Source organism: Aulonocara sp. 'chitande type north' Nkhata Bay, linkage group LG9, assembly GCF_057382095.1.
Source record: "Aulonocara sp. 'chitande type north' Nkhata Bay isolate Kocher_YH1m ecotype deep benthic linkage group LG9, A_spYH_male_GT1.1, whole genome shotgun sequence".
Classification (NCBI taxonomy): domain Eukaryota; kingdom Metazoa; phylum Chordata; class Actinopteri; order Cichliformes; family Cichlidae; genus Aulonocara; species Aulonocara sp. 'chitande type north' Nkhata Bay.
The window spans coordinates 2,373,101-2,398,590 of NC_141352.1; the positions used below are offsets into that span (position 1 = coordinate 2,373,101).

General features: G+C 42.3%; 3 protein-coding genes across 4 annotated transcripts in view; 1 reads left to right on the forward strand and 2 right to left on the reverse strand.

Moving 5' to 3' along the window:
• The window catches only part of plppr5b (phospholipid phosphatase related 5b), a 140,853-nt gene that overhangs the window by 99,002 nt on the left and 16,361 nt on the right, over positions 1-25,490 (reverse strand). For both annotated transcript variants that reach the window (XM_086305329.1, XM_086305327.1), the window contains exon 3: positions 7,750-7,882. In XM_086305329.1, coding sequence (XP_086161455.1) covers positions 7,750-7,882 — 133 coding nt within the window. The remainder of the gene's footprint in view (positions 1-7,749; positions 7,883-25,490) is intronic.
• On the forward strand, positions 1,125-3,696 carry LOC147321404 (uncharacterized). Its single transcript, XM_086305326.1, has 5 exons — positions 1,125-1,156; positions 1,491-1,582; positions 1,961-2,155; positions 2,244-2,320; positions 2,577-3,696. The coding sequence occupies exons 2-5, from the start codon at positions 1,550-1,552 to the stop codon at positions 3,550-3,552; spliced, it is 1,281 nt and encodes a 426-aa protein (XP_086161452.1). The 5' UTR covers positions 1,125-1,156; positions 1,491-1,549; the 3' UTR covers positions 3,553-3,696.
• LOC147321405 (uncharacterized) lies at positions 2,523-5,189 on the reverse strand. Its single transcript, XM_086305330.1, has one exon. It carries the CDS (start codon positions 5,142-5,144, stop codon positions 4,164-4,166), a length of 981 nt encoding a protein of 326 aa, XP_086161456.1. The 5' UTR covers positions 5,145-5,189; the 3' UTR covers positions 2,523-4,163.

The following is a 25,490-nucleotide window of genomic DNA, read 5'->3' on the forward strand; positions in this document are numbered from 1 at the left end:
CAGGGCGCTCAGTGGTCCTAGTTTTATTTGACTTAACGATGCGGTTGATTAGGGCTGTTCGATATAACGATATATATCAGCTGACGATATAAAAACGTCCATCGTTTCATTTTACGCTATCGTTTGTTTCGTGGTGTCGCAAAAGAAACTGTTTACGTCAATATTTGTGTGGATGCCCTCAAGGGCATCCACACAAACACTATTGAGATCCTGTTTCTCTTTATTCTTTATTCCACTATATTCCAGTTGCTTCCGTACACTTTTTGGCACTTAACTACTCCCACAGTTTTCATCCGATTTTCACCGTTCAAACTTTAAAAAATTCTGCTCTTTCTGCTAATGCCGTCTATGACTTTTGGTGTTCATAACTTCTATACTTTTTGAGATATTGAATTTATTTTGCAATATTTTTTGCCCATTTCTGCCATATCATCAGTGGCCTCACTGATTTTCCTTGCCGGGCTGACCTGTGTTTTAGCTCAGTGAGATGAGCGTCAGTTCTCAGACTTGGAGGCCCGGGTTCAAATCCCGCTTATGGCAACATTTCTTTCAATCAACAGTTAAACTTTTTTAACTCTTTTCAACACAAATTTAAGCTTTTTCAGCCCTTTTCAGCAAACTTTTCAGTTTTTTCACCACTTTTCAGCACAAATACCAGCTTTTCAGCTGTTTTTAGTAAAAACGTCTTTTCAGCAGAATTTTGCTCATTGAACTCTTTTCAGCACAAATTCTTCTGATTGAACTCTTTTCAGAAAAGTTTTTCAGTTTTTTCTGCTATTTTCAGCAAAAACCTCTTTTCAGGAGAATTCTGCTTATTCAACTCTTTTCAGTAGAAATTCTGCTGATTAAACTCTTTTCAGTAGAAATTGTGCTGATTGAACTCTTTTCAGCAGAATTTTCATCTCTTTTCAGCAGAAATTCTACTTATTCACCTCTTCTGTAAAATTTTCAGCCTTTCCACCTCTTATCAGCCCAATGGACTACTTGCACTAACACTTCCGCGTTCTATGTAGTCCTGCTCCAGTGCTTCCGGTGCGGTTAAACCATGGCGACGTTCTACACTCGATGCCTACAAGAGCTCCCAAAATTGAACATCACCGATGTTCAGATAAAGGATTTAAGTTATATGCTGCATCATATATACACAACTACGAAGGTAAGAAAACGTAAATTAACCGACAAAGAAACGCTAGCTAACGTCAAATGCAAACACTACGTTACTCCGCTATGTCCTTCATTTGATGTCAGTTCTCTACATTACATGTTTTCTTAAACGGTGTTTTATGTCGTCCTAAACTATAGTTGAGGTTTTCTTAACTAATGTCACTTTTGTTGTTAGACACTGTTATATTAGCGTTAGGTAGTTGGCTAACTATGGAGGTAGTTAACTACCTAATGCTACTCTTGCTAAGTGTAAAATATATATGTTTAAGACATGCTGAAATGAGTAATACAGAAATAATGCTAATGGTACTTGTATCTTTATTCAGTGTCCAATAAAGACAGGTTGTCAGGGGAGGTCGGTGTGAGAGCCCTGTGCTACAGGTCGATGAGGAAGAGTGAGGCACCACACAGACTAAGTGTAGGCAGGAAGCTGTGTAAAGTTGTTAATCCCCGTTCTGTGGGGTTCAGTTCATTTAAGCATTAGTTAAGTTCATTCCTAAAGGCCCATCAACTTGAATGTTTTCCTTGTCTCCCTGCTTTATCACTCCTAATTTGACTAGTCAGATAGTTAAATCAACGTGTGTTTGGGTGATCAGAAACATTTGACAACAAGTTAATACTGCAAATATACACAATCTAAGTTATTACAGTTATCAAGCATGGTTAAGTTGTTTTAATAGGGAGAGAAGGAAACACTAAGCATTCAGGAGGGTACGTAACCATAACACTGAACTATGTTCCTGTTCGGCTCTTCCATGAATATGTTACATTTTTAATTTTCGTTCTTTCTTCTTAGATTAAGCTTCTGGATTCATCGCCGGTGATACTGACACATAGCCAGTGCTCCTGTGTGGCAGGCGCTGTTATGTGCAATTACACAGTGGCATTGCTCTTCCAAACAGCACACTACTCACAACTCAGAGTGCCGGTTGTCCCCCCTGTGCATAGCTGCACGGAATCTGAACAGCAATGGCACAAGCCACGGACAGTGGTAATTTAAATGAGGTTAAAGTTTTTGAATTAGTCCATGTTTACATATGAACAGCAACACCATCCATAGTAAATGTGTCTTCTGTTAGGGTGTGAGGCCAGGACCCATCAACTCCATGATCTTCACTAAGCCAGTACCAAATAGGATGGCCCAGACTGGAGTACGGTAATTACATTTGTAAAATTTGGTTTCATGTGTTACAAATGTATGTTGCTATTTTTTTCATACATACATGTGTCAGAATAGGTATTAATTTACATACAACATTACACTTTCTGAAGACGGCTAACTCAGTCATGTACATATACATCCCAGTCTCTAACTTATGCACCACTGTTTTACACCTTTTAGTTTTTAGTTTAGTTGTTGTTCAGTATAACAACCTTCTTCCTTACATTATTGTCATTGATGTTTTCTTTAGGAGTGGCTTCTACAGAGGCATGGTGGGTCCGTTACCAGATCCCTGCTTGTTCAGAATAACGGAGGCATATGCAAAATTTAATATTGAGGACAGGCCACTTGTGACCACAATGAACATGAGACCTGACAAGCCCCTTGTGGAAAGTGCCTTTGGGCTGGTGCAGGAGGGCAGTGTTCTGTCATATCAGCAGCCGGTTTTGACAACCCGGTACATCACACTACACCGCGATGCACCACCAACACCGCACTTGCCTCTGGAGGGGTATGACATCTTGCCATCAGATTGTGTGTTTGTGTGCTCAGAAGAAGAGCTTCTACATCTGAAAAGCTTGTCTGTAACTCTGGAAATGGCTCACAAAATAGAGGAAGCTACACGTGAGCAAAGCTCTTCGTCTGAGTGGCATCAGCTCCGCAGGCCCAGAGTGACTGCCTCTAGGTTTCGGGAGGTGTGTCACGTCAGAGGCCAGAGCTCGGCCGAGTCACTAGCAGAGCGTATATTGAAGGGAACAAGGCAGACAGCAGACATGAGGAGAGGAACTGAGATGGAGCCTGCAATAGCAGCAGAGTATAGTAGGCTAATGAATGTTAACTACTCACCCTGTGGTCTGGTCATTCACCCCATTGCCCCCTGGCTTGCTGCATCTCCTGATGGTGTTGTTTTTGACCCCAATGAATACCCCCAGTTTGGCTTCGTCGAATTCAAATGTCCCAATGTACAAAACTTTATTGACTGCAAATATGTGCAGATGGAATGTGGTACCCCTAAACTAAAAAAGAGCCACGCATATTACTGGCAAGTGCAAGGACAACTGCTCATCAGTGGGATGCAGTGGTGTGACTTTGTTGTGTGGGCACAAGAGGACTACCTAGTGCAAAGAATATACATGGATATAGATGTGCACAATGCAATCAGAGAAAAGGCAGACTATTTCTTTTTTTACATATATATGCCAAGATACCTGTGTTTGAAAAAATGAACAGTGAAAACAGCAAAAAGAAAAACAGATCCTTCAGGCTGGCTGGAACAAAATAACTGATGTTTTATTTTCAATATATTTCATGAATTCTTTTGTTGTTACATGTTACTTTTATGTGACATCAATAAACTGTTATTTAAGCAATGGCATCAAATTAATTTTTAAAAACACACATTAAAACGTTGAATTTGTGCAGAACTTATTTACATGGTAAGTATTTAAAACTCCATGCCTAGCATACTGATATACATTTAGACAATAACTGAACTGTAGAAAATGACAAATGGTATTTTTGATGTTACAAAAGTTCAATGTCACTTATGGTTTTAAAACGATTTAGTGATTTACTTTATAATTTTGATAAATAGTTTTGTTGAATCTGAATAGTAATAATAGTAGTATAATTAAACAGTATTATTAACATTAAACATTTGCAATGAATTTGAATTATCAATAACTGAAACTCAACTATCGGCACTCAAGTACCAGTTCTGTAATCAAGTATTGTCAGCTGAGAAGGAAGAAATTCAACTGTAGTGGCCTCAGCTGCAGGTCATTTTCCATAAGTTACTTGTACTGGCACTGGTGTCTTGGGAAAAATCCATCTTGTCTCACTTAACCCATTTTTTAACTAATGCTGTGTTCTGGTAATTTGACAGCATACATGCCACTGCAAACAGTTGGTTGATATTATAAACATGTGACATGGTAATGATGCTATCAAAAAGTTTGTTCTGTTTGATCCTCCTAATGACTCGCTCCACATGTACCCTGAGTCTGGCTATGGCCTGCGTCTCCTTAACCTGGTATGCTGGCATCTGCTTCTGCTTAGATAGAAAAGGTGGGCAGTACACTTTGCATTTACAACAATCAGTGATTAGGAAGCCCTTATCTACCATCACTGCCATGTCTTCAGTCAACTTCTCAGCAATGCCTGATTGTTTGAATAGTTCCTTGTCACTAACCGAACCAGCATACAGATTAGAGATGAATGTCACTGGACCATGTGGAGCTATGCCAACCAGGGCTTTCATCATACAGTGAGATTTGTACGAAGAGTACATTTCACTTTGGAGAAGTGGTGAGGATGGTGTCTGACACCTCAGCTCTGTACAGTCAAGGATCATCTGGGTGTCTGAGAAATCTTTGAATTCCTCAGGGAGGTAAGCTTGCACTTCTTCACGTGTAAGCCAGATGCACTGAGACCCCAGTGCAGTGGCAAGAAAATTTGTCCATGTTGCAATAATGCGGCTCACTGTGGACTGGTGTATGTTAAATCGGTGTGCCAGGTCCCTCTCCTTCAAACCAACTGACAGGAAAACCAGGAAAAGAAAAAACTCATCAATTGGCTGTAGCAGCTGCCTCTGGAAGGTGAAAACAAAAGGGAAAATGTTACTCCTTAAGCTATGAACTAGTAAAATTATTCTTTTCTTGGCTAAATGTTTTGTAATGGTTAGGCATACCATACTGTACCATGGGGTAAACAATGAGGTGCTGTAGTGCACAGGTGTATGTATGTAAAGGATACTGAGTCTAGCATACATACACCTGTGTATGTATGCTACTGTACATAAAGTAATGTTATTGTACATAAATACAATAACATTACACCTCTAGTTCTAACTACCAACAAACCCATAACCTACTGTTGATGTGCGTGCAGGTGTCAACACTTCTTCGTTCCGATTGGCAGCTGACTTGGCTCTTGAAACCCGGATCATTTTATAGATGCAAGGCTCAATCAAAACCCAGAATGCCATCAAATGATCATAGCTTGGAAATCTATTCACGAGAGAGCCATACATCGTGTCAATCATTAATTAACATTACACACTGACATAAAAATAATGTGAACTGTGACAAATATGCTAATGGAATGCTGTATAAAATAGTCTGATTAAGAGTATTTGGTGTTGTATTTTACCTGTAGCATTAGGATATTGTTTAAATACTAAAGCATCTACATAAAACATACAATCAGCAGAGAAAAAGTAAATTTCTATTTTGTTTTCATTAAGACTGGAAAAACTTTCGAAATTTAACTGATGGTGACCTTGGTATATTTTAAACAGTTAGCTTGAATAGAACTTAGATGTACCTGGTATAGAATCGGATGTCAGCAAAACGCTGTAACCCAAATTCTCGCTGGACACGTAACTCCTGTATTTTCTTCCTCAGAGTCTCCACGTCTTTGGACAGGTCTTCTGCAGCTGATGCAGATATGTCCAATGCAGATGGCTCAGGGACTGAGCAGTAGTCATGATCTCTTGTAAGACTGTGCTCTTCTTGATCGTCAGGAGGAACTAGTTCAGGGCGTCACTCCGTTCTCTCCCAAACACTATGCTGCGGTGGTTCAACTTTATAGCCATTCCACTCAAAAAGTGTTGGTACAGCACCTTTAATAAGCCGCCTTCGACCATCGAGGGTTGTTGGCTCTATGAGTTGATCACTGGCAAAGTGTCTGCAGCAGAGCCTGGTGTGAGAGGTAATCGTGAAATGATCCCGGCGTATATTTACCAGCCATTGTCTTCTCAAGTCGGAATGGGTCGGAAAGGCATGAAAACTTAGTATGCCGTTAAATTTGGCTGAAGCTGAACAAAGTGGGACACAGCAATGCTCGGAGTATTTCTTCTCCTGTTTTTGAAAATGTTCTGTTTTAAATACTTTCCTTTTTATACTCATTCTGAAGCGACATTAGCATAGCTACCGATAGATAAGCAAACGTACCGGAAACGCACAAGCGGTACTATTTGGAAACGGAAATACGTCACATGCCCTAGTGCAAGTAGTCTATTCTCCGCAGCTTCTGCTCATTTCAGCACAATTGTCAGTCTCTCCACCTCTTCTTTGTGAGAAAGACTGTGGCGCAGAGAGATATGTGCCTGCCTTGAGTACCAGAAGGGCCAGGTTCGAATCCTGCTCAGGGCAACATTTTTTTTTTCAACCTTTTCTGCTTTTTTCAGCAGACATCTTCAGCGTTAAGGCATCCACACAGCATTTTCGCAGGAAATGCAAATTTTTCTAGTTTTTCATCATTTTGATGGTCACTGTAGTGGCTATATTAGTTTCTTAAAGTTCTCTCTTTGTCTTATATTTAATATAACCACACTACGGACGGACAAGTGCCTGTTTTTACACGTTGTCGTTAGCAACCAAGACGGTAAAAAAATGGCATGGCTCCGCCGTCTGCTTGTTTGTTTTGCATACCTTTTACAATAAAGCTCAAAATCCTGTTGAGACTTTTCAAAATAAACTAAATCCCATGAAAGAGTATGGAGAGCATTTATGGATGAGAAGCAAAAAAGAGCCATCAGGTGCTAAAAAATAAACCTTAGACTCAAACGTTAGAGCAGGCTTTTCCCGGCAGCACGCCGTGTAATAAATACTCACAAAGAAAACAACGGCCGTTACAACTTATGTCTAAAAATGTATCGTTTCATGCATCGGTTAAAAGTCTCAACTCCAGGTACATGACGCCCAGCTGGAAACACTTCAATGCAAGTCAATCTGCCTGAGATTCACAGAATTTACAGAAAATGTTAAATTCTTGTGATTTATATCGTTATCGGGATGATAGATGTCTTATATCGGGATATGAGATTTTGGTCATATCGCACAGCCCTACGGTTGATCACAATATTCTCCTGGCAAGGCTAGAACAAGTAGTTGGACTTAAAGGTAATGAATGTCCTTTCATGGTTTAAATAATACTTATCCAAGAGGTCTTTCTCTTCGTTTAAGGCATGGCTCTGTAGAGCACCACTGTCACTGTGGAAATGCAAACGCACCCACATTTGCCACTAAAAACAGACCTGCAACACAAACGTATTCAGGAGCCCCCAGTTTTAATCAGAAACACTGATAACCCAACAGCAGCAGCAATGATGACGCTGGCACAGTTACACAATGCAAAGAGCAAACAGGTGGAGCTTTACTGAGACGATTAGTTCAGGTTGAGTGAAAGAAAAGTTGTTTCTAGCGTCCAAAACATCAGTGCTGTTCCTGTAGTCGATCTTAGTTTTTCAGTTTAGTGGGAAAAAGTGTGTTTGTTGATCAAAGGACCTGATCAACAAACTCAACTAACTAGTTTATTATGTGAATGTCACATGTGGCCAGTTTTCTCACAGACTTATAGAAAAACATTCAGCTTTGACAGGTGAAGTAACAGAAACAAGCATACACACGCCTAAAACTTACCGAGGAAGCGGAATGTCCTGCGTACCAGTGGGTTGAGGTAACAGCAGTCTCCGGTGGCCACCGTCTTCTCTAAACGGTCAAACTCCTTGGACGTGTACTGGACCAGAAACAGCACAGTCTCTGTCACTGTGATCTAGGAGAAATAGGGGCCACATACACAAAGAAAACAGATTACTGAAAGGAGCAGCACTTTACCTGTGAGTGGGTGCTGCTAGTGTGGGTGGTGTTATTTTGTCAGTCATTCGTACCAGTGCTCTCTCAGTGGGCTCCATCACTAGTGACACAGCTGCTGAATACACAAAAGGACTCAAGCCTGTCTATGTGCAAATATGTATGCTTTTGAAAACAGGACCGAGCCCACTTTCTATACAACTCTCTAAAGTTGACTATTAGCCAAAGAAAGCTGCTACAGACAAACATGGCAGGCCACTGATCCTTACACTATAGAAGTCTTCCAGTCCCCAGGGTGAGGTCTGAAGAGCTGGAGCAAACGTCTAAATCAGGGACGGATGGAAACCTTTCAAACAAGTAATTTTCTAAACAGCTGTTTACGTCAGGCAGCTTCAATGCAACATTAAAATTAATTATAAATAAACTGTATTTATTATTGTTTTCAGACACTGATGCCAGTGAGCAGCAGAATGGTGAATGTGTAACTGATGCAAAAGAAGCCAGTGTGTGTTTGTGGAATGAAAGAACAGTGTAACAGTGTAACAGTGTAACAGTCAGTGAATCACTGACATGTGTGTGGCACCGAGTAATATCACACTTTATTAAACACACAGTTCCTGTTAGCAGACACACTCATGTTTGGGTCTGGATGTGGGATTTCTCTTCATGAGGAGAAAAATATGAAAGATCATGCCACTAGAGAACATAATAGCTTTTAGACACAAAAACTACGGTGGCTTAGGGAACCAGTGAAAAGTGATAGAAACCCGAGGTGACCAGTAAAAACAGGTACGGTGGTTGACGCAGTCACTCCTCTTCAGCTAAGGCAGTGTTTCCCAACCACTGCACCGCGGCACATAGGTGTGCCGTGAGAAATGATCAGGTGTGCCGTGGAAGATTATCTGGTTCCACCTGATTAGTAATCTAAGCGATCGGTGTGGGTATCGGGCAGAACAATTACATTCTCTTCCACTAGAGGGCAGTACAACTACCTGCTCTAATTAAATGGGTTGCCAGCTGTCAGTAAAACAGAAGAAGACGAAGAAGAAATTACATAACAGCCATGCTGTGAGTGAGCCGATGCAGCGTAATAGTAATAGATACATATGTGAAAGGACAAAGTAGTCAGTGGGACCTGGTGCTGGAGAAAACTCTGACCCCGATGAGGACCTAGCACAAGCACTGGTCAGAAGAAAGCAAAAAAGGTATACTGGGGACAAACCAAGCCAATTTTTTTCTTACTTCCCCTGTCATAAATCATAGCGCCATAACTCACTTTCTCTCATATGTCCAAGTTTTTCCCTGCAAATACTTTATTTCCCAGTCTGTTGGGACAGTTAACTAAGCAGTGTATTTGGTTCCTCCAGGGATCAAACCAGGCTGCTTTCACTCATTAGGTGAATGTAAAGCATCGCACTCTGGAGCCACTGAAAGAGTCCACACGATAGATCTCTTACATTAGACAACTGATAAAATATAACCAAATAAAACTCAACACCAACGCGACTGGCACCAGGTGGAGTGGAAGTGATGACCCTACCACGTCAGCTACTCATCATTGATATGAGGAGCTGTATTTCCATGGTGACACTGGTAGGGATGTACTGGGATGAAATACACTGCACACCGTGATAGTCGTAACATCAGTAAAAGAATGCAGGGCCTGCACTGTGCTCAGTAACACTGCACTGACCACTTTAAAGCCTGTTTTTCAAACAGAGCCACATGAGCCTATCTGACGATGATGAGGATCAAACTATGCTGGCTAAAAGTCACTGTTTTATCCTTTATTGTACACATATATGTATTGTATATGTGTGAATGTGTGCGTGAATGGGTGGATGGATGACTGGATATGTAAAGCGCTTTGGGGTCCTTAGGGACTAGTAAAAGCGCTATATAAATACAGGCCATTTACCATTTACCATTGTAGAATAGACCGTTGCACTCAGACACTAACAGCAGGGAGAATTCCCCCTCTCTGAGGAATTTGAGGGGGATGATCTGCCTGGACTGTTGTTGGCACCGGAAGGTACAAAACTTTGATGTTGATTCTGCTAGACCGAAAGTTCTCCCCCAAGTTTTTGACCAATCAATCCTGTTTTTATAACTTACAATAAAAAGTGATTACCTGGAAAGAGAAGAGCTCAAAGAAATCATTAAAAGACTCAAATTACCATGACATTCATGCCCATTGTGACTGTATGGAAACCTTTAACCACACCAGTATAGTTAGTAATTAAAACCTCAAGATGTCTTCTACAAGCCAGTACATTGTAGTAATGATACTATTTTTAGAGCCTCATCTCCTGACTTCGGTGCAGAAGATGAAGCTTGAAGAGGAAGACAATGAGGTGGAAATGAGAGAGGAGAAAGAGTAGTGGAGGAGAAGGCATGAAGAAAGACACAATAAGGAAAGAGATCATGTACAAATGCTAAATAGTCAAATATAATCTGAAAGAACTATTTGTGATCCTAAAATCAAAAGTTACTTATACGGTCTCTTGCATACATAAACACATAAAAAGTGAATAGAAGGGAAAGCAATGTTCATTTCAGCCGCTGTACTAAAGATGGTGGGGAAACAAGGCAAGCTGGGGAAACTAAACTAAAACCTAAACTGTAATAAACTCAAATTAACAAATATAAATATATATATATAGCAGCGTGTGGCTGCTATAATGCGGTTATGGCATTAACGTCATTTTAACGAGATTAACGCTAACAGCACGAATATATATATATATATATATATATATATACATATATATATATATATATATATATATATCCATCCATTCGCTTCTGCTTATCCTTTTCAGGGTCGGGAGGGTGCTGGAGCCTACGCCAGCTGTCATAGGGTGAGAGGCGGGGTAGACCCTGGACAGGTCGCCAGTCTGTCGCAGGGCCAACACACAGACACAAACAACCATTGGGCAATTTAGATTGATCAGTTAACCTATCCCCACAAACTGCATGTCATTGGACTGTTGGAGGAAGCGGGAGTACCCGGGGAGAAATGTGGTGACGTTCCATCCGTCCATTTATTTTTGCATTTTTGCTGCCATCTCAGATATCATCAGGTGCCGTTGCTAGGCTGCAAATGTCACAGTAAAGCAGTGTGACAAGTAAAAAAGGGACAAAGGATAAATCTTCTGCTGTTTTTATTATGGGAGAAACTTGTGCTGTTGCCATGGTTTCACTCATTTTATTATGAGGAACAACAAAAGACATGGAGGAGTAGGCTCCACATGCTCAGCACAGCTCTGTTCTTACATGTCCCCCACATACATGTGTGCTGTCAGGACTACAACACGGTTCTTACACGACTGCGACAGACCTTAGAGTTTCCATCTGATTTCATGTTTAATGTTAAATGTATTCTGCATACATGGCCACACTACTGCATTGCGGGTGGATCACTTTGCTTTACGGCTACAAGCACACTTTAAGTAGTGACAGAATCACTTTCCAAGGAATCAAACATCATTAGAATATCAGCAAAGAACACAAACAAGCTTCTCGCTGTGCTACACACGGAGTAAGGCTGCTACAATATCATATCTCCACTACATCATTTTTGTAGCCCATGCATAATTATCTAGGTTATGAAATAGTTTAAAGTATTATCTTAGAATAATCTACAGTAAGAAATACCATTCACAAGTTGGAAAATTAAAGATGGTTCAAGTCCCAGAAATTCACCTGAGCTCAGCTCACCATGCAATGCTAAGAGAAACTGCGAAATCCCAAGAACTCCATCTCAGACCCTGTGGGCTGTAATTAGCACATTAAATATTAAAGTTCATGACAGTACAGTTAGAAAGACTCTGAAGAAATATGATTGGAGGTGTTCCCATGGGAAGCTGAACAAACAAGACTTTTGGAGCAAAGTTCTCTGAACAGATGAGACATGAGTGGAGATGCTGGTCACCTGGTACTCCACATTCACTGAGTCAACCACAAACTCTTATATATGCCAAACTATTCTAGAGTCAGAGGTGAGGCCCAGTCAATGTCCAGACCTTGAAATGCTGTGGTAGGACCTCAAGAGAGCTGTGCATAAAGGAATGACCACAAACGCCACACAACTGAAGCATTTGTGGAAAAACAGTGGGCCAGAATTCCTTACATTTAGTTAAATAAATAATGGCACTGTGTATTATTTCACGTGTTCTTCTGGTTTTATTTGACTACATTTACCTGGTAAGGATCAGATGATTTATTTTTTTTAATGTTAGAACTATTTACTCTCTACCTTCCGATTGTTGATCATGGACATGTTATTACCGTAAGTTACCACTTCAGGGGTTATTATTAAAAGTCTTGCATGCTAGGGTTAGCCACACCCTTTAGCAACCCCAGTGTATTGCCTGTGATCATCATTGAGAATGGCAAGAAATGGCTAAGGGGCTGCCTGATTTCCAAAAAGCCTGAGCAGCACTTTGTCCCACTTTCTCACTGGCTGTAACACAAGCTGACAGGTCCACAGTGACAATGTGCTACTTGTTTAGTCCCTTAACCACCTCTCTGCCCTCTCTATGTCCTTATCGTCCTCACTGTAGAGCTATACGCCATTGGTTAAGTCATGCTGACAAGGCCAGGGTGACCTCAGCAGCTCCTCAGTCAGGGATGAACTTGCTCACTTCTTTCAGTCTCTTCTCTTTGAATCTTGCTTATTTAATTTCACACCAGTCTATATCAAAGCACTGAGCTCTGTTCATCAGTAAGACAGAATCCACTTACACTGAACCAGCGTCTCAATACGTCTCAATTCTCAAGCCAATAATTGGGTTTGCAGTGGCAATCCATTTTACCAGAACAGTGAGACCTAGCTAGTAAATTGAAGAAGATTTGAGCATGCTGACACCAAGAGATTCCCAGGACATTTTTAGACACTGAAGCCTCTCGTCTGTGTGGTATGCATCTGTACACAGCAGTCATTTAAAAGGAGGCTCTGAACAGTGGCCCAAAACAAGCAGCCCCATCAATGACTGGCCACCACGGTGCATGATAAAGTACTCATGGCATGAAGAGCTGTTGATGCTCATCTTGCTAGAAAATCCAATCCAATCCAACTTTATTTACTGTATATAGCACTTTTAAAAACAACAAAGTTGACCAAAGTGCTTTCCAATAATAAAACAGAGATAGAAAAGGTTGCAGAACCCTCTCTTAAGACATATTTTAAGCATAGAAGCATGCAGGAATTTAGAAACGCCTGTGTGGTTCAGAATGATGATGGCTGTGCTGATCAGGGGCAGGGAGTGTTTTCATGTGTAAGGTTGTGCATTCAAAACGTTTCCTTTTAACAGAAAACAGACACACAGAGTAAGATGGCTAGAGATAAATAATAACTAATGATTAAATGCAGAGTGGTGTATAAATACATAATGAGTGAAAAAAGGTGAGTGAGGTCTAAATATTGGCATCAAACTAAGTTATGTGCTCAGATTCATATATTGAAGAAAAAAGTTCCAAATCTATCCAAAGCAGATGTCGCTTCAACCAAACCAAGTCTCCTAACAATGACACAACTGTTCTCTCAGTTTTAAGCACATTTGTTTTCTCTCCAACATAAGCAACAGTGTTTTCCTTTTTGTTCCTTTGTAAGATGAATTATGAAAGAGATTGTTATGGCTGCTCAGGGGTCTGTGAACCTTTTTAATAGACTAAAACACACCCCAACCACAGCATGGTTACACACTCACTTATTCAGTCATTTATATTTCTGTGGGGACAAGCACAGCATGAAGAGTAGCATAAAACTTATATGAATGAAATTAAAATTAAAATCAACCTTTAAGATTTAATATTGAATCTTTAAACTATGATGAGTTTGCATTTTCAACCCAAACAGCAGGACATGGGACCAGTGCAGAAACAGAAGGAGAGCCTTTCCCCATTATGAAACTGGAAGTGCCTGCAACATATCAAACAACCGTGTTTGATATGTCAAAATCTTAAAATTCAGGTGTTTTCAGTCCGACAGGTACACCACCTGTCAAACGTTTTATAACACCCTCATTTTTCTGTTTTTTTTGCTATTCAAGTGGTTCAAGTCCAATGAATAGCTTGATGGTACAAAGGTAAGTGGTGACTTAACTGGTTTAACTGCCAGAGGTTACAAAAGGGTAGGGTTACCCAAAACTGAAAAATAATGTACATTTCAGAATTATACAACAGGTCTTTTTCAGAGAACAGAGCGTCAGAGCGTCAGTGCCCATAGGTGTGAATGTGAGTCCGAACGGTTGTCTGTCTCTATGTGTTAGTGTAACCGGTGTGATTCTGCGTTGTGTCTGATAAAAAAGGTAAAAGAAAGAAAGACCTCCAAGTAAATAATTTGCCCACTCCAGCTCCTCTCCCACAGGGGAATTGTAGAAAAAGGGCATTTATTTTTACATTAAACATAAAATATGCATTTACACGTAACATATTTGACATAAGATAAAACAAAAACATCAACATGAAATCCGACATACCTGATAAAAAAAGGTAAAAGAAAGAAAGACCTCCAAGTAAATAATTTGCCCACTCCAGCTCAACCCACCACAGCTCCCAAGCTAGCAAGGAGTATATATTCATGCTAGCATTTATGGAGCCTAAAACACATTTATGATACACACATACTACACACTTATCACATCTTACAAAAACAGGCTTAATAATGACAATAACTGAACTAACATCGCAATCATAAACATCAGGGTGGCTAAATATGAATTATGTGTGTTTTTAAGGTGTTGGAAAGAAATGACACCCACCTCTCCCACAGGGGAATTGTAGAAAAAGGGGAGAGGCAAAAGGGGTACACTGTATTTATAGGATTGCACCAAAGAAGAAGAAGAAAACAATAAGGAGGGGCTCTAACTGATAATGAACATAACTACAGGCTTGGAGGTCCTAAAAGTCAGGTATGATAGGAGCAGTTTGGGGGTTTAGAATACATTTTGTGTAATTATAACAATGTGATTTATGACTCTGTTACATTAGTCCTGCGACAGACTGGCGACCTGTCCAGGGGGTCTGCTTCATCCCCCTCCCGCCAACAGGGATAAGAAGGGAATGGATGCAAAAGAAATGGCTGTTGCAAACTACCGTAGGCTGTAAATGGCATGTTGTGTGGCATGGTACACCCCCGCCCACCACCACTACCAGAAAAGATAACATAAACAAAAAAACTATTAATAACTATTCCGACCTGTCTAATATGTAATATTAACAGGAGGCTGAGGGTCTGTGTGCAGCATGAAACCAGCTGCACCACCTCTGGGCTGATATGCAGAGCATGGGGCTTTCTGGCTAAGCCCAGTGAGCATCAGAGCAAATCTGTCTAAAAGCCAGACTGTACAACACCAAACATAGCAGTGTTACCCAGATCTGTGACAAGCATCAGTGTTGGAAAAACATCTTGTTTGTTCCTTACACCTCTATGCAAACTCACTGGGATGGCTTCATGGAGATGAATGCCAGCACTCTGTGCTGGGACAACTGAAAATAACAACTAACAAATCACTTTACTTTCCAAGTCACAGTCTCTACAGATCTGCCTTTAACACTGAGAACACTGGATATGTCACAGATATTGGAAATATCCTTGCTTCAATAGATAGTCCACTTACGTTTCTGGATTAAAAGGTGTAAGAAGCACACAGAGGCCTGCCTCCCAGCACAATTCAACCCCATACAGGATCGACCCTTCCACTGCGGATGCTATTGCCATCACTCTTCATACCACGCTGACCCTCCTGGAACACTCAGGTAAATAGGTTACAGGTAAGCATTCAGTATGCCGGCCATCGTAGTGCAGTGAGTGCTGGACCTGAAGCTCCCACATTCAGCCTGTACCTGGATTAAAGACTTGGAGATTATGTATCGGAATTTCAGGAGCAGGACCACACCTCCAAACACGCTCCTTCCGGTTGTCATCTACAGAGGTTCCCCCAGTTCTGCAAGCTGTACATTCTCATTTACATTCCCCACCCTCCCTCCCTCCTTGTTCTCAATTCTTTAACTTCCTCATTTCTGTTTAGTACATGGGGATCAGAATCAGAATCAGAATCAGAATCAGAAAGGGTTTTATTGCCAAATGTTGAGCAGGTTTACAACATTAGGAAATTGCTGCGGTGCTTCAGTGCAAACATACTGTCATAAATTGCGCTTAAACAGACATGAAAAAATAAAAGTAAGAATAAGAATTAAAAGTGCTACGTAGAAAGATATATGCATGAGATATACATGAGATATATACATGAGAATAAGAATTAAAAGTGCTACGTAGAAAGATATATACATGAGTGCAGGTGGTGATCAGTGCCAAACATGGAATGATGCAGTGAACACAGCGTAGGGTCATGTGTTAGTGGTGGGAACAGTCGTACGTTTATTGTTCATGTGTTCAACAGCAGAGGGGAAGAAACTGTTCTTATGGCGAGAGGTTCTGGTGCGAATGGACCGGAGCCTCCTGCCTGAGGGGAGCAGGTCAAACAGACTGTGTCCAGGGTGAGAAGGGTCAGCTGTGACTGAGCTGCATGCCGCAGTGTCCTGGAGGTGTACAGGTCCTGCAGAGATGGGAGTCTGCAGCCAATCACCTTCTCAGCAGAGCGCACAACACGCTGCAGTCTCTGTTTGTCCCTGATAGTGGCTCCAGCGTACCACACGGTGATGGAGGAGGTGAGGATGGACTCGATGATTGCGGTGTAGAATTGCATCATCGTCCGTGTTGGCAGGTTGAATTTCTTCAGCTGCCTCAGGAAGTACATCCTCTGCTGGGCTTTCTTGATGACGGAGGTGATGGTGGGCTCCCACTTCAGGTCCTGGGTGATGGTGGTACCCAGGAAGCGGAATGAGTCCACAGAGGTGATGGGGGTGTCAGTCAGGATGATGGGGGGGAGTGGAGCTGTGTGCGTCCTGAAGTCCACAATAATCTCCACTGTCTTCTGGGCATTCAGCACCAGGTTGTTGTGGCTGCACCAGGACACCAGACGTTCAACCTCCCTCCTGTAGGCAGACTCATCCCCGTCCGAGATGAGCCCAATAACGGTGGTGTCATCTGCAAACTTGATTAGCTTGACAGACTGGTGGGTGGAGGTGCAGCAGTTGGTGTACAGGGAGAAGAGCAGAGGAGAAAGAACACAGCCCTGAGGGGAGCCGGTGCTGATGGTCCGGGAGTCCGAGACATTCTTTCCCAGCCTCACATGCTGCTTCCTGTCCGTCAGGAAGTCAGTGATCCACCGGCAGATGGGATCAGGCACATTCATCTGGGAAAGCTTGCCTCGGAGATGATCTGCCAGGCCCGGGAGCCGCCGCCAGTCCCCTTCGAGGCCTTCCCCAAACCACAGCTCAGTTCATGTCCAAGCATCACCTTTACCTACTAAAACGCTGTCAAACCTCAAATGAGGACGTGGGCCCAGCGAGTGAAATTCTTTTAAACAGACCACAGCGTGTAAAACTTGCCCCCAGTTATCGATCTACAAGCTCGTAGCATGCGTGATAATCTGGTATTTTCTGGTATTCCAGAAGCCGCTGGAGAGGACGCGGAGACCACGGTAAAAAGCTTCATCAAAACCCACCTGAAGCTGCCGGAGGACACTGTGAAGAACATCGTCTTCGATAGGGTACATCGCCTCGGCCCCATTCGGGCTACGGCCGGGAGACCACGTCCTATCGTGGCCAAATTCGGCCACTTCAAACAAAAGCAACATGTGAAAAGCCGCGGCAGGGAATTAAAAGGAACGGACTTCAGCGTGAACGACCAGTTCCCCAAAGAGATCTTGGAACGACGCAGGGTCCTCTTGCCAATCCGACGCGGCTTCATCCAGAAGGGCTCCCGCGCTGTCATCGCTGTGGACCGGCTGTACGTGGACGGACAGCTCCACCGCGACCCCAACATCACTCCGTGGCTGTATTAACCTCACACCAGATAAGAATCAGCTACACCATTTCCCTATCCACTCACACTAACTTGCATTAACATCTGTTTAACTTACCAGCATCAAATCGCATCTTAAAGTGTGCTTTCATAGCAGAATTAACACCGTCACTCTCCGTCAGTGATTTAATTGGAATGTTTACGTTTTGTTTCTGTTTTTTTTTCTTCTCGTTTTTTTTTTTCCTCTCTTTTCCCCCTCTTGGTTTTATGCTGCTCACCCCTGTCCTTGGTTTCTTTCTTTATTCCTTTCACTGCCTCGATCACCTGCTTCGACACTCATCCACAAACATCCTTTATTTCGACACATACGCACCATGCACCACACTTAAGCCAAGCCTACTCATATTAGTAACTATGCATACACAAAGTCAGACTCAGGGAGCATCTCGCCACACATTTTTTCTCTCTCTCCTTCTCTTTATTTATGAACAAGTGACGTATTCTCTCCACCTGTCTAAGCGACGCACACAGCATACATCCCTAGTTATACACAAACATCTATGGGTACACTGAGGTTCATTACATGGAATATAAATGGAGCTGGCTCCAGAGAAAAGAGGTTAAAAATATTTAACCAACTCAAAAAACTACAGGCAGATGTTGTCCTATTACAAGAGACCCACAGACCTCTTAGAGGTTCGAATGAACTTAAAACACCTGAGTTTCCTAATGTGTTCTCAGCTTGTTATAATTCTAGACAAAGGGGAGCAGCAATTTTAATACATAAAAATATTAATTTCACAGTACTCGATACAGTTATAGATCCAGAGGGCAGATTCTTAATCATTAAACTATCTATACGTGATAAAAATCTATGTATTGCAAGTGTATATGGTCCAAATGTTGATGATCCCTCATTCTTTCACGGTTTTTTCAGTGCACTCTCTGAACACTTAGATGGCACACTTGTTCTTGGAGGCGACCTCAACCTTGGACTAAATGAAGACATGGATAGGCTCAACACAACAGGAACTCAGCGTAATTGGCAGTCCACAAATATAATCAAACAGTATATGAGCGACTTTGGTCTTTGCGATGCATGGCGCTCTCTTCACCCCACCAGTAAGGAATATACTTTTTTCTCACATGTTCATCACTCCTACTCTCGTCTGGATTATTTTTTGGTCAGCAGCTCACTGCTGAACGACATTTCAGACACTGAGATTCACCCTATAGCTGTCAGCGATCATGCTCCTGTATCTTTAACACTAATGCACAAGAATAATACTACGCCAAGAAAAAACTGGAGATTTAATATATCACTACTTAAAGATGAAGACTTTATTAAATATTTTAAAAAAGAGTGGACTTCATATTTGGACTATAATGACACTCCCGAAACATCAGCTTCTGTTCTATGGGAAGCAGGGAAAGCTGTGATGAGAGGTAAAATAATTTCTTTCTCATCACATAAAAAGAAAAAAGAAAACAAAAATATTCAGGAATTAGAAAAAAACATCAAATCACTAGAAGAAGCCTACGCGTCCCACCAAGATCAGGAAACATTGAACAAAATACGCAAAACAAAACTAGAATTAAATGAGATAATTGATAAAAAAACAAAATTCTTAGTACAAAGACTACGCCTACAAAATTATGAACATGGTAATAAATCCGGTCAATTTCTAGCAAACCAGCTAAAAATAAATAAAGAAAAAACAACTATATGTGCTGTTCAAGATTCATCTGGGAACACATTATATGAACCGATACAAATAAACAACATTTTCAGGGATTTCTATAAAACGTTGTATTCACCACAAATAAACCCATCTAAAAAAGAAATTGATCAGTTTTTGGACAACATAACTCTTCCAAAATTATTGGACACTCAAGCAATGGCACTGGATTCACCACTGACACCAGGTGAACTCCAGGAAGCCCTGATAAGTATGCACAATAATAAGGCTCCAGGTCCAGATGGCTTTCCTGCAGAATTCTACAAAGAATTCTGGTCGATTCTAGCACCAGTTTTCTACAGAACGTTGTTGGAAATTAAAGAAAAGGGCAGACTTCCATCAAATATGAATTCTGCAAACATTAATCTCCTGCTAAAACCAGGCAAAGACCCTGTATATCCCTCAAGCTATCGTCCAATATCCCTTATAAATGTAGACCTTAAAATAATCTGCAAAGCTCTCTCAAAGAGACTGGAGAAAATAACCCCCCTCTTAATTCATCCTGACCAAACTGGTTTCATAAAAGGTAGGCACTCATCAACAAATACACGTAGATTACTTAATTTGATAGACTACTCATACAGTAAAAACCTAGAAACTACAATATTCTCTTTAGACGCAGAAAAAGCATTTGACAGAGTTAACTGGAAATTTCTATTTGCAACTTTACACAAATTTGGTTTTGGATCCTCTTTCATAAACTGGTTAAAAATATTATATAATTCCCCAACAGCTTGTGTTAGAACAAATGACCAGACATCCTCCAGCTTCTGTCTCTTGAGGGGCACCAGGCAGGGATGCCCACTCTCCCCTTCACTGTTTGCAATTTTTATTGAACCACTAGCAGCAGCAATTAGACAGAATTCAGTAATTAAGGGCATAAAATGCAAGAACGTGGAACATAAAATCAGCCTTTATGCGGATGATGTGTTACTCTTTCTCCAAAATTCACAAACCAATATCTCTGGGGTGATTGAATTGATAAACTCTTTTGCAAGAATATCAGATTACTCAATTAACTGGTCAAAATCTACAGTCCTACCGATTAATTGCTCCTTCCATAATTCCTCTTCTACACCACTGCAATCAGGAAATATAAAATATTTAGGTATTAATGTTTCTCCCAAGCTTGCAGATCTAACTAAATTAAACCATATCCCACTTTTAAAGAAGGTAGAAGATGATCTGGCTAGATGGAAATGTCTACCCATATCACTCATGGGAAGGGTTGCCGCTATAAAAATGATGGTCTTACCAAAAATAAATTATTTATTCTCAATGATCCCAACTAAACCGCCACAAGATTGGTTCAGATCTCTAGATTCATGTATGTCCAAATTCCTTTGGAAAAATAAACCCCCACGTATAAGCTTAAAAACACTACAAAAGACCAAGGATAAAGGAGGACTAGAACTGCCTAACTTTCAGCACTACTTCTTAGCCAACAGGCTTCAGTTTATCTCAGGATGGCTAAAACACACCCTCTTAGATGAACCTTGGCTAGATGTAGAACAAGCACTCTGCAATAATCTAGAGATCTCAGACCTACCATTTATCAGCTCAAACATCCAACGACATGAATGCTTTAAAAGCATCAACATCAGCTCTTCTCTGACAGCATGGTGGGAGTTTCTAAAATTGACGGCGTCTTCATTAATCCCATGCAAACGTACACCTATCTGGAACAACCCTGACATATTACAAAACAATAATATGATAAACTTTTCAGATTGGAGTGATAAAGGAATCAAATATTTAGAACATATACTAGAAGGAACAGAATTTATTTCATTTGACGGACTACTTACACAATATGGGATCAACAAGAAAAGATTTTTAGAATATCAACAAATTAAATCCATAGTAAAAAAGAAATTTAAACCGGGTCAAGTTGAACTACAAACACCACCAAGTGTGGTTCAATTTCTTACTCTTAAAATCCCCCAAATTACTATCCAAAATATACAGAATGCTTTCTAAAACAGATGAATCAATATCACTTCCTATTGCAAAATGGGAAGCGGATTTATCAGTTAACTTAGACCTAAACTTCTGGTCTCAGATTTGCTTAAAAACCTTTCATCTAATTAGAAATCCCAGTCTTCAATTAATTCAATACAAAATATTACATAGAGTGCACTATACAGGTCATCGGATGTTCAAGATGGGCTTTACGTCTACCAACAACTGCTCACACTGCCAAACCAATTCACCGGACAATTATATCCACGCTCTTTGGTTCGGTCCACCAGTTCAGAAGTTTTGGCGCGAGATATGTGAAGACTTATCAAAGTGTCTGAAATGTAACATTCCAACTTCCCCCTTAGTGTGTTTGTTGGGCAGCTTAGATAATGTCACTTCAGAAAAGAATATGGCCCATATGGTTTTCACTGCCCTATGCATAGCCAAGAAAACAGTCCTCATGAACTGGAAAAATAAAAATAATCTTAATTCTAACCAATATAGAAATTATCTATTAGATTACATTAGTCTTGATACGGCCTCTGCCACCACATCAGATCAATTGCTCTGGGCTCCTTTGATAAGCTCCATCACCTAGTGGGGGTGGGGGGGTCATAGTTTGGTCCCGCCTTCACTGTTGTGATTGGTGTGGTGGTAGGGACAGGCTTAGGGCGTCGGGGGGTTCCCCGGAGGCATCTTCCTTGGGGGGCTCAACCCGGGGTAGCGGTCATGTCCGGTTAGGGGCTCTGTTGGCTCTCAGGTGACTGTTTCCTCGCGGCTGCGTGCAGCGGGGCTAGGGGAGGGTCTGTGCTGACGGACGTGGGTTACTGACCTGGTAGCCTGGCTGCCCCTGGGTGGGTCCGGGATGGGCGTGAGGTTCTGGGGGCGCTCCGTCTCTGGGCTGGGACCCGGACCGGGCCTCGGGGGCTTGGGTCCTGGTTGGTGTGTTGCCGGGGTTGTGGGCGGGTGGGTGCATGGGGGCCCAGCCCTGGAGCAGGGTACCGCCGGTGCGTCGAGCCACCTGGGGGGCTCTTCAACTGGTGGGGGAGGTTGTCACATCTTGCAGGAGCTTTCCTCTCCTCAGGAGCTCCCTCCCCTGGCATCGTTGCCCACCTCTCAATTTTAAATACACGTAGACATTGAGGGCTAGCAGGAGGGACCATGCGCTTACCTGCTGCTCTCTGGCAGGTAGCTCCAAGCCCTCCTGGGTTTTAAATGCACCTTAGAACACACATGCATCAACATTACAATGAGCGGGTGGAGGGAGGTTTGGAGTCTTCTCTCACCCCCATTCTCTGCGACCTGCTGGAGCAGGGGGGCTAGGACTAGGAGGAGGAGTTGGCCGTCCGACTGCGGTCTGGAGTGTGGAGCCTTCCTGCTGCTGCGGAGTCGGGGCGGTCTGCCTCCCCCCACCGCAGGGAAAAGGGAAACACCACCTGGGTCTGGGTGCAGTTCCCCCCTCCAGGGGCGGGGGCACCTAGACCCGGTTTGTAGAGTACGCTTGGGGAGTGTGATCGTGTGTACAACGTCTCTTTATGTCTGTCTCCACGTTGGTTGAGTGTGGAGTAAGTGCATATGAGAGCATGAGGGTGGGAATGGATGTTTGTATCTGTGTGTGCCTGTATGTCTGTGTCTATATGTCAGGTTGGGTGTCAGGCGCCACCTCTCTGGGGACATCTCAGGCCCTCCAAGGTTTGGAGGCCTATCTCCCCCTACCACCACTTCCCCTGCCAGTGGCGGACCCCCTCAGACATCGGTGCGTTGGTGGTTCTTTGTGTCCGGGGATGGGCGTCCAGGTACACACCGGCTCACTCCTTTGCGGCCGCTTATCGGGGCCTGGAGCCTGGGGCTCGCTCGGGCCACTTCGGAGGTGGGGTGCCCCCGGCCTCTCGGCCTGGGGCTCGGTCACTCAGGCACAGCTGGCTGCCGGCGGAGCTCACGGGCGCGTCACTGCAACTCCCCCTGGCTTCTGCTCCGCGGCTGCTGAGTGAGCCCTCATCCGGGACTCTCCTCAGCTCTTTCCAGGACAGTGGCGCGGCTGCCCCTCTGTTGGTCTTCCATGGTCTCTTGTGTTCTGGGGGCCTCTGGATGTCTGGAGTTTTGATCTCCTCCACACCTGCTTCACGCCCTGGAGGACGGGGCTGTGGCCCCCCCACACCCTCTAGCAGATTATTACATGAAGGAACCTTTTAAAAAACAAAAAACAAGCACGTCCATGCTCACAGGTGTACACACGGGTGATCACACCCACAAACTACACCCTTTTTGGCTCCTACCTCAAAGCACACTGTGTTCTGTTGATCTTATGTGCTGCACAATAATGTTTAACATTTAGTATTTACTGTCATATTCCCATATATCATTGTGATGTTGTTTATTCTATTACTCTTGTTCTCTTCTGCTTGCTTTCTTTTTTCTTTCTCAGCAGGTGACCCAGGTGATTGATATATGCATTTTTTTTCTCTGCCCGTTCTGTTGGTTTTTGTCTTTTGCCCTTCTCCCCCGTCCCTCTTCTCAGCTGTTTCTCTTTCCCTCTTTCTTTCTCCCCTTCTTTCCCCCAGTCAAGTCTGTCCCGTATTCAGTAAGTGAAAATAAAATAAACAATAAAAGGTGAATCAAATGGACCATTACGGCAAGGCTGGGATGGTCAGTTTGGTAAAGTAAATCCGTTGGGCATCTTTCTTTGCCTTTAGACAACAATTCTGATGGCAAAAGAGCCAAACGGGACAGGCCAAAAAAAAAACAAAAAAAAAACTTGCCCCCCCAACTCACTCCCCCCTCACACTTTCTGAGGGTCCTGAAGCAGAGGCTACTGGTGGCGTTCTACAGAATAACCATTGAGAGTGTACTCACATACTGCATCATAGCCTTGCAGGAAGTTCAGCTAGCCAAAAAAAACAAAACAATTAGCTGCCCCCTGCCCCACCTGGAGGAGATCGCCACCTCTTGCTGCCTTAGATGGGTCAAAGTCACCCTTTCAGTTTATTGAATCACAAAGATTAAAGACAACACTGGATATCGTGTTAGGTGGGGTGTATGGTCCAGCACTGCTGGTGCGTTCATTGTGTGCTCCAGTCCAGGGATGGCCATTCTGCTTTAGTACAAGTGAAGAGAACTGAAGTGAAACCAAGTGTTAAAAACAACGACTGCAGCCGCTGTCTGTGCTTTTCATGCTGTCATTTCTGATCTCTCACGTTTCTTGCTTCTCTGTCTCTCCTCTTTTTGACAAGCTCAAACATCTTGTTTTGTTTATTATTTCCTACTCTTCTTAGCAAAGACAGATCAATAGATCAGCTGTCAGGTTATCGTTTCACTTTACATAGTAGCTGAGAATTTAGTGATTCCGATTCCATTATTCGATTCCTTATCAATTCTCTTATTGATTCTCATTGTGTTCTAACTAGCTCCAGTCTGAGAGCTACCAGCATCACTAAGACATTACATTTGTGCAAATTAACTACATGTTTATACACGTTGGAGGGATTTCCTCTCTTTGTTGTGATCAGTGTTGGGTCATTATTCAAAAAAAGTAATCTATTACACATATTACACAGAACACTTTTATTAAAAGTAATACAGTACATTACTTAATTACTGTGTTTGGCCTGTTTGCATCCATTCTTTGCATTGCTGCAATCTAGGGGCTGCGGGAAGGATAATGTTTCTGGAATCTGGATGGTGCCAGCTGAAGCTGCAGAGGCTTCAAAATCCTGAAATCACTTCATGAAGTAATGGTAGTGACGCCCATCTTTTTTATGCTGTGTCTTTAAAGAGGGGTGCATATCCAAGTGTGTGCATGATGGATCAGGGAGTACAGAAAAGCATCACGTGTATATACTCACCAGTCTACTGCAAACCACTAAATCTCATCTGATTTGAACCAGAATTATACAAATAAGCATGTTATTTCCAAACTGGTAGCTTTGCAAAATGTAACATTTATTGTAACATCATCTGCTGTCCTTGTCCAATCCAAAAAATTAGACAAGCAATTGGTA